Source organism: Hyperolius riggenbachi, chromosome 3 (genome assembly GCF_040937935.1).
Source record: "Hyperolius riggenbachi isolate aHypRig1 chromosome 3, aHypRig1.pri, whole genome shotgun sequence".
NCBI classification, from domain to species: Eukaryota; Metazoa; Chordata; class Amphibia; order Anura; family Hyperoliidae; genus Hyperolius; species Hyperolius riggenbachi.
In genome coordinates this window covers 29,763,814-29,774,032 of record NC_090648.1, presented here as the reverse complement: position 1 = coordinate 29,774,032, position 10,219 = coordinate 29,763,814, and the positions used below count along the sequence as shown (strand labels likewise).

The following is a 10,219-nucleotide window of genomic DNA, read 5'->3' as shown; positions in this document are numbered from 1 at the left end:
CTACCTTGGTGAGAATTGATTGGTCCATTTTCAGGCTGTATACATTTGCATACACAACTTGCATAATCCTATCCTAAGACCTATTTGCATGTTATTGACAAGAGGCATTGTAGTGACATATTGCAAAATGCCTGTAAGTTATTCAGGATACCCACTTTTATGGTAATTTTCAGCATCAGGAACGCTTCCTGTATATTAAATGTAGCCCAGTGATGTTTAGCCATGGCCATACATGTCATACTCCGGCCCGGGGGCCAAATCTGGCCCTCAGAGCCATCAAATTTTGCCCCCAAGTGGTTTCCCCACTTTGCATTATGTCTTGCTTACTTTAGACCACCAGGAAAGCTATACTAAAGGTGAAGCCCTAGATCACCAGGGAAGCCATATGGTGGAGGGAGGGGAAAGCTCTAGACACCAGGAAACTATGTAGGGGAGGGAGGCCACTAGACACCAGGAAACTGTATAGGGGAGGGAAGAGGACCACTAGACACCTGTGAAATGTATAAGGGTTGGAGGGGGCCATTAGACAGGAGGCAACTTTATAAGGGAGGACAGTGACTACTAGACATTGAGGTTGGCCCCCAACTTGGTCCCAGTGTTCAATTTCGGCCCACTTTGTAATTGAGTTTGACACCCCTGACTAGGCCAAGGCCAATTAGCTATGCAGAGCTCTCCAAACAGCCGTTATTGCCCACAATGCAATGAGGTTGACAAGCAGGAAATTGTCAGGACCATAGTCATGACATCACACGGTGGGAGGGGTTTCCCCACATACAAACCCCCGATGATCTATTTAAGAAAAGGTAAAGGTTTCTCATGGGAAAGGGGGTATCAGCTATTGATTGGAATTAAGTTCAATTAAGTTCAATTCTTGGTTACAGTTCTTCTTTTAAACCAGGTGGCCATTTGGGCCAAAGAACTTGGAATGTGTACTGGTGTTTCCTGTGGTTGCTTGGAAATCTAAAACACTTATACTAGATATAAAAATACATAAATGTAAATCTATTTTTTTTTTTTTTACTATTATCTTTCCCTATTTCCATTACAGATTTAGCCTGAGTTCTGTCTGCAGATCAGCATGTCTTCAGGTAAGAGCAATCTCAGTGTACAAATGTTAAAGGGCATCCAAGGCGAAAATAAACTAATGAAATAAACAATTGTATCTATCTTCCTTCTCCTTAACATGACTTTTTAAGGTATTCCACAGTTTTATTTTATGTTTAAATCTACTTTTTAAGTTTTTTAATTGTTTTATTGTTTTTGTTCAATGACGCATTCATTGAAGCATGCCGAAACTAAAATCTATGAACTATTGAACCCTTTTTTGTATCCCTTTCCTGCTCTCAAAAGCCATTTTCTGCTAGGAAAGTGTTTTATAGTTGGAATTTCTTATCGGTGAGGGTCACACTGTAGTCACTGCCTGTCTGCTTCAGGACTGAGTTAGCCTACTGGATCCATCTGGAAATGGCGCCTGCGAATAATGGCGCACGGTGTTGCCGCTAATCCGTTTGTGGCTTATCGCTATTTAACGTTAAAGCCTTCTCGTTATTTAGCTCTGTTTATTTTATTGAAAATTAGTGTTCACACAGAACCCTCTCTGTACATAACCCTAACCCCTAGACCCCCCCCCCTCCCTGGTGGTGCCTCACCATAACCACTTCCCTGGTGGTGCCTAACCCTAACCACCCCCCTGGTGGTGCTTAACCCTAACCAACCCCCCCCCTGGTGGTGCCTAACCCTAACCCCTCCCCCTGGTGGTGCCTAACCCTAACCACCCCCCCTGGTGGTGCCTCACCCTAACCACTTCCCTGGTGGTGCCTAACCCTAACCACCCCCCCTGGTGGTGCCTAACCCTAACCACCCCCCCTGGTGGTGCCTAACCCTAACCACCCTCCCTGGTGGTGCCTAACCCTAACCACCCCCCCCCTGGTGGTGCCTAACCCTAATCACCCCCCCCTGGTGGTGCCTAACTCTAATCACCCCCCCTGGTGGTGCCTAACCCTAATCACCCCCCCCTGGTGGTGCCTAACCCTAATCACCCCCCCTGGTGGTGCCTAACTCTAATCACCCCCCCTGGTGGTGCCTAACCCTAATCACCCCCCCTGGTGGTGCCTAACTCTAATCACCCCCCCTGGTGGTGCCTAACTCTAATCACCCCCCCTGGTGGTGCCTAACCCTAATCACCCCCCCTGGTGGTGCCTAACTCTAATCACCCCCCCTGGTGGTGCCTAACCCTAATCACCCCCCCTGGTGGTGCCTAACTCTAATCACCCCCCCTGGTGGTGCCTAACTCTAATCACCCCCCCTGGTGGTGCCTAACCCTAATCACCCCCCCCTGGTGGTGCCTAACCCTAATCACCCCCCCTGGTGGTGCCTAACTCTAATCACCCCCCCTGGTGGTGCCTAACCCTAATCACCCCCCCCTGGTGGTGCCTAACTCTAATCACCCCCCCTGGTGGTGCCTAACCCTAATCACCCCCCCTGGTGGTGCCTAACTCTAATCACCCCCCCTGGTGGTGCCTAACCTTGACAGTGTTACATTAAATTCATTCACCGTTTTGCAGTTAAATAACGTTTGCTGTTTGGCATATGAGCGCTATTGATAAATAACATTACTGTGGGCCGTTTTTCTTCTTTTTTCCCTGTGCGCCATTATTATGCAGTACTAACGATAAATAGTGATAAGCGTATCTTTTTAATGCGGCGCCATTTTTATGCATAGGCGCTGTGCGCTATTATTCACTGATCCAAGCCTACCTACATACCTGATATTTAACTCTTTCAGGCAGAAAGAAAAAAAAAAAAGGAACACAGCACAGTTATTTGTGTGCTAGGAACTGTACATACCCATGTCTATCTCATCATGTCGCATGTCACCACGGGTATCCTTTAAGGCCCTAAATGACCGCCTCCCCCTGGGATCTTATTGTAAGTAAAGCTGGATAGTGGACTTTGTAAAATGCTGCAGTGCTGACCACAAAACAACAATCTCTTAGCAGCAGCAGCAGCAGGTGGTGGGAGGGGCCAGATGATCGTTGCTTAGTTTCCATATACCAACTCAACCGCAAAATCAGATCTGCACATGACCCTGTTTTGTCATGTGCAGATCTGCAAAATCTTGTATACAAGATTTCTCACATGCCTCAGCCCTCTTCTAGAATGCCTCTCCATGACACATCCGCCACTCTCCAACCTTTGAAATCTTTAACTACCTAAATACCGCCTCACGCCAATTGGGGTGAATGCAGCAGCTCCCCCAGGGCCGCGTAACGCCAATTGGCGTTAAGTTCTGGGGGCAGAAATTGCAGGGGATCGTGCGCGCCGATCCCCCGTTTGAAGGATGGAGTTCCGCTCCATCATCAGTGTCCTAGCGGCAATCTATGAATAATCCACAATTATGTCCAACCGAAGCCTCCCACCTGAGTGCTGCTAAAATTATGCAATTCCTGCTAGATTTGATACGGCAGACAAAGGGTGTATACCATTGCACCTAATTGGCCGGCGTCTGCTGATCAGATACAAGGTAGGAATGTGCTAGCTGGGAGTGTGCATTTGCTTTTCATGTGTTTTGCAGTCAGCATTCTGATTAGAGGCACTAGCAGTGAGGATGATTCTTCTGGTGGTGATAGGTCCAGGGTTCACCTGTATCTCCCTCTAGTTATCGCATGGTAGTTTAGGGGTCCCGGTGTGTGGCAGATTCCGCGACCCCTGACTGTCGTGTGAACCTGTGTTTTGTGGTTTTAAATTTCTCTTTTTGCAGCTTGCAGGATGTGGTTGATAGGTGAGTGGTTAGGGAGGGGATCAAGTGTGTGTGTGGGGGGGAGGGTTACCTGCACGCGGTGTCCCTGCTAAGTGACATTATCTATGATTACATTCGACTGAAGCCTCCGCCTGAATGCTGCTAAATTTATGCAATTCCTGCTAGATTTGATATGGCAGACAAAGGGTGCCTACCATTGCACCTGATTTGCTGGCAGGCGTCTGCTGATCAGATAAAGGTAGGAATGGGCTATCCCTATTGCTGCTCATATATCTTTTGCCATTGATGGCTCTTGCAATCTTCACCGGAAATCTGGCTAGTCGTGCTCTTCTACGCACCCACTCCCTCTTCATGCTCCGGCAGCCAGGGAGTGTTCTGTGCCTGCGCAGTAGTACTGCACAGGGGCAGTGCGCTCCCGGACATGGGAGTGTGCATGGCCGCGCATGTGCAGAAACACTACTGGCCAGATTACCGTGGAAGATTGCAAGAGAACGGAGGGGCCGGAGAGGACGGCGAGGCGGCCCACGTGCCTCATGGGGCTGGAGGAAGCCCCATGTAAGTATAAATTAGGGATGGGACGAATCCACAATTTCTTCGAATCCGAATCCGGATCCGAATCTAAAAAGGTTCTCGAATATCTCGAACCTTTCGAATCCCGAATCTAACGAATCCTGCACATAAGAATTGTGTGATCCGTGGTATAGTTGCCCGCAGTATAGGTACCCAGGCATAGGTGCCCGCAGTATAGGTAGCTAGGTATGGGTGCCTTCAATATTGGTAGCTTTCAGTATAGGTAGCAAGGTATAGGGGCCTGCAGTATAGGTAGCAAGGTATATGGGCCTTCAGTATAGGTAGCAGGGTATATGGGCCTTCAGTATAGGTAGCAGGGTATATGGGCCTTCAGTATAGGTAGGTAGCTAGGTATAGGGGCCTTCAGTATAGGTAGTAAGGTACATGTGGCTTCAGTATAGGTAGGTCGGTAGGTAGGTAGGTAAAGGGACCTTCAGTATAGGTAGCAGGGTATAGTGCCTTAAGTATAGGTAGGTATGTAGGTAGGTAGGTAGGTATAGGGGCCTTTAGGTAGGTATAGGGGCCTTTAGGTAGGTAGATAAAGGGACCTTCAGTATAGGTAGCAGGGTATAGGGCCTTAAGTATAGGTAGGTTTGTAGGTAGGTAGGTATAGGGGCCTTTAGGTAGGTATAGGGGCCTTTAGGTAGGTAGATAAAGGGACCTTCAGTATAGATAGCAGGGTATAGGGCCTTAAGTATAGGTAGGTATGTAGGTAGGTATAGGGGCATTTAGGTAGGTAGGTAAAGGGACCTTCAGTATAGGTAGCAGGGTATAGGGCCTTAAGTATAGGTAGGTATGTAGGTAGGTATGTAGGTAGGTAGGTATAGGGGCCTTTAGGTAGGTAGGTACGTATAGGGGGGCCTTTAGGTAGGTGGGTAGGTAGGTAGAGGGACCTTTAGTATAGGTAGCAGGGTATAGGGCCTTATGTATAGGTAGGTATGTAGGTAGGTAGAGGGGCCTTTAGGTAGGTAGTCTAGTGCCCCCCAGCAGCATAGGTAGGTAGTCTAGTGCCCCCCAGCATAGGTAGGTAGTCTAGTGCCCCCCAGCATAGGTAGGTAATCTAGTGCCCCCCAGCATAGGTAGGTAATCTAGTGCCCCCCAGCATAGGTAGGTAATCTAGTGCCCCCCAGGATAGTTAGTTTAGTGGCCCCCCCACCTGCATAGGTAGTTTAGTGCCCCCCAGCAGCATAGGTAGTTTAGTGCCCCCCAGCATAGGTAGTTTAGTGGCGCATAGGTAGTTCAGTGCCTATGCCCCCCCTGCCCCCATACTGTACCTGTCTGTTGTTCTCTCTCCCTCAGTCCGTCCGTCCGTCTTCAGTCTCAGCCAGGTCTTCTACGCGAGAGCGACGTCCACACCGTCCACACCTCGGGCCTTCACTGAGCTATAGGCGGAGCGGCGTCAACGTCATCACGCGGTGATGGAACGCGAGGTTGTCAGTGGTCGTGATGACGTGGCGGCGCATCACACTGCGATGGAACGCGAGGTCGGCGGAGGTCGCGATGACGTCACAAGCGGCGCAGGTAATGTATACACAGCGATCGCGGCGGCGAAACGTTGCGGCGGATGCGGCGGATTCGTCGGATTCGTATGCCCTAAAATGGCATGGGGATTTGAATCCACGAATCTCGAATCTTTCTTAAGATTCGAGGGATTCGTGGATTCGCCAGATTCGAGGTCCCATCCCTAGTATAAATACACCCATTAATCACACCTCAGGGAACACTTTAACCACTTAAGGACCGCAGTCTTTTCACCCTTAAGGACCAGAGCCTTTTTTCCATTCAGACCACTGCAGCTTAAATGGTTTATTGCTCAGTCATACAAGCTACCATCTAAATGAATTTTACCTCCTTTTCTTGTCACTAATACAGCTTTCTTTTGGTGCTATTTGATTGGTGCTGCGATTTTTACTTTTTATTCTATTCATCAAAAAAGACATGAATTTTGGCAAAAAAATGATTTTTTTAACTTTCTGTGCTGACATTTTTCAAATAAAGTAAAATTTCTGTATACATGCAGCGCGAAAAATGTGGACAAACATGTTTTTGATTAAAAAAAACCCATTCAGTGTATATTTATTGGTTTGGGTAAAAGTTATAGCGTTTACAAACTATGGTGCAAAAATTGAATTTTCCCATTTTGAAGCATCTCTCTCATTTCTGAGCACCTGTCAGGTTTCATGAGGTGCTAGAATTCCAGGATAGTATAAATACCCCCCAAATGACCCCATTTTGGAAAGAAGACACCCCAAAGTATTCACTAAGAGGCATGGTGAGTTCATAGAAGATTTTATCTTTTGTCACAAGTTAGCGGAAAATGACACTTTGTGACAAAAAAAATAAATAAAAAAAAGTTTCCATTTCTGCTATCTGGTGACAAAAAAAAATGAAATCTGCCACGGACTCACCATGCCCCTCTCTGAATACCTTGAAGTGTCTAGTTTCCAAAATGGGGTCATTTGTGGGGTGTGTTTATTGTCCTGGCATTTTGGGGGGTGCTAAATTGTAAGCACCCCTGTAAAGCCTAAAGGTGCTCATAGGACTTTGGGCCCCTTAGCGCACCTAGGCTGCAAAAGAAATGTCACACATGTGGTATCGCCTTACTCAGGAGAAATAGTATAATGTGTTTTGGGGTGTATTTTTACACATACCCATGATGGGTGGGAGAAATATCTCTGTAAATGAGATTTCTTTTGATTTTTTTACACACAATTGTCCATTTACAGAGATATTTCTCCCACCCAGCATGGGTATGTGTAAAAATACACCCCAAAACACATTATACTACTTCTCCTGAGTACGGCGATACCACATGTGTGACACTTTTTTGCACCCTAACTGCGCTAAGGGGCCCAAAGTCCTATGAGTACCTTTAGGATTTCACAGGTCATTTTGAGGCATTTATTTTCTAGACTACTCCTCACGGTTTAGGGCCCCTAAAATGCCAGGACAGTATAGGAACCCTACAAGTGACCCCATTTTAGAAAGAAGACACCCCAAGGTATTCCGTTAGTAGTATGGGGAGTTCATAGAAGATTTCATTTTTTTTTCACAAGTTAGCGGAAATTGATTTTTATTGTTTTTTTCACAAAGTGTCATTTTCCACTAACTTGTGACAAAAAATAAAATCTTCTATGAATTCCCCATACACCTAATTGAATACCTTGGGGTGTCTTTTTTCTAAAATGGGGTCACTTGTGGGGTTCCTATAATGCCCTGGCATTTTAGGGGCCCTAAACCGTGAGGAGTAGTCTAGAAACCAAATGCCTCAAAATGACCTGTGAAATTCTAAAGGTACTCATAGGACGTTGGGCCTCTTAGCGCACCTAGGTTGCAAAAAAGTGTCACACATGTGGTATCGCCGTACTCAGGAGAAGTAGTATAATGTGTTTTGGGGTGTATTTTTACACATACCCATGCTGGGTGGGAGAAATATCTCTGTAAATTAAAATGTTTTGATTTTTTTTACACACAATTGTCCCTTTACAGAGAGATTTCTCCCACCCAGCATGGGTATGTGTAAAAATACACCCCAAAACACATTATACTACTTCTCCTGAGTACGGCGATATCACATGTGTGACACTTTTTTGCAGCCTAGGTGCGCTATGGGGCCCAACGTCCTATTCACAGGTAATTTTGAGGCATTTGGTTTCTAGACTACTCCTCACGGTTTAGGGCCCCTAAAATGCCAGGGCAGTATAGAAACCCCACAAGTGACCCCATTTTAGAAAGAAGACACCCCAAGGTATTCCGTTAGGTGTATGGTGAGTTCATAGAAGATTTTATTTTTTGTCACAAGTTAGTGGAAAATGACACTTTGTGAAAAAAAACAATACAAATCAATTTCCGCTAACTTTTGACAAAAATAAAATCTTCTATGAACTCGTCATACACCTAACGGAATACCTTGGGGTGTCTTCTTTCTAAAATGGGGTCACTTGTGGGGTTCCTATACTGCCCTGGCATTTTAGGGGCCCAAAACCACGAGGAGTAGTCTGGAAACCAAATGCCTCAAAATGACTGTTCAGGGGTATAAGAATCTGCAAATTTTGATGACAGGTGGTCTATGAGGGGCCGAATTTTGTGGAACCGGTCATAAGCAGGGTGGCTTCTTAGATGACAGGTTGTATTGGCACTGAAGTGCAGGAATGTTCTCAAATCATGACCTGGACATGGCAATTAAGTCGTACCAGCAGTGATCAGAAAAAAAATTTCTGTCACTGCGGTGGGGCGGGTGAGGGTTTGGCCGGGTGATCAGAAGCCCGCAGGGGGCATATTAGGGCCTGATCTGATGGGTAGCAGTGACAGGTGGTGACAGGGGGTGACGGGGTGGTTGATAGGTGATCAGTAGGTGATTACAGAGGAGAATATATGCAAGCAATGCACTGGCGAGTTGATCAGAGGGGGTCTGGGGGGCTAATTTAGGGTGTGGGCAGGTGATTGGGTGCCCGCAAGGGGCAGATTAGTGTCTGATCTGATGGGTAGCAGTGACAGGTGGTGACGGGGTGATTGATGGGTGATCAGTGGATGATTAGAGGGGAGAACAGATGTAAACAATGCACTTTCAGAGGTGATCTGAGGGTGGGTCTGCACGCAATCTGAGGGTGTGGGTGGGTGATCAGGTGCCCACAAAAGGCAGGTTAGGGTCTGATCTGATGGGTGGCAGTGACAGGTGGTGACAGGGGGTGATTGATGGGTGATTGACAGGTGATCAGTGGGTGATTATAGGGAAGAATAGATGTATACAGTACACAGGGGGGAGGGTCTAGGGAGGATCTAAGGGTGTGGGGGGGTGTGTTCAGGAGCCCCCAGGGGGCAGTTTAGGACCTAATCTAAAAAATAGCGTTGAGATAGTGACAGGGAGTGATTAATGGGTGATTAGGGGGGTGATTGGGTGCAAACAGGTGTCCCAGGGGTGGGCAGGGGGGGTCTGATGGGTGCAGTGGGCGATCAGGGGGCAGGATCAGTGTGCTTGGGTACTTACTAGGAGGGCTGCAACCTGCCCTGGTGGTCCCTCAATCACTGGGACCACCAGGGCAGGAGGCAGCCTGTATAATACGCTTTGTATACATTACAAAGCGTATTATCCGCTTTACATGCGGAAGATCGGGGGTTAACAACCCGCCGCCGCTGCTAATTGGCTGGCGGGTTGACGTCGCGGGTGGGCACATCCAGCGTGCGATCCCCGGCAGCTAGTCCGCAACGAGCCGCCGCCGATCGGCGTATTGCGCGGTCGTTGCGGGCTCCACTTTGCCGCCGCCCCTAGGTAGGGGCGGCCGGCAAGTGTTTAAAATCACAATCCAGTAATATATATATATATATATATATATATATATATATATATATCTATATATAGATCTATCTATATATAGATCTATCTATATATAGATCTATCTATATATAGATCTATATATATATAGATCTATATATATATAGATCTATATATATATAGATCTATATATATATATAGATCTATATATATATATATATAGATCTATATATATATATAGATCTATATATATATAGATCTATATATATATATAGATCTATATATATATAGATCTATATATCTATATATATATAGATCTATATATATATAGATCTATATATATATAGATCTATATATATATAGATCTATATATATAGATCTATATATATATAGATCTATATATATATAGATCTATATATATATAGATCTATATATATATATATATATATAGATCTATATATATATATATATAGATCTATATATAGGTGGTTGGGAGGGGATCAAGGGATACATGGGGGGGGGAGAGCTGGAAAAAAGTTTATTTTTACACTAAAATCGCACAGCCTGTCACGGCTGCAGGCTGTGCGTCTCTCCCTGTCACACAAGATCCACAGTGA

The 10,219-nt window shown here is 46.0% G+C and overlaps 1 protein-coding gene across 1 annotated transcript in view; it reads left to right on the top strand.

Moving 5' to 3' along the window:
* The first annotated feature begins 1,063 nt into the window (after positions 1 to 1,063).
* Positions 1,064 to 10,219, top strand: part of LOC137561995 (phospholipid scramblase 3-like) — a 40,978-nt gene continuing 31,822 nt past the window's right edge. The window contains exon 1 of the mRNA XM_068273338.1: positions 1,064 to 1,088. Within this exon, the coding sequence (XP_068129439.1) occupies positions 1,079 to 1,088 (10 nt within the window). The 5' untranslated portion in view covers positions 1,064 to 1,078. The remainder of the gene's footprint in view (positions 1,089 to 10,219) is intronic.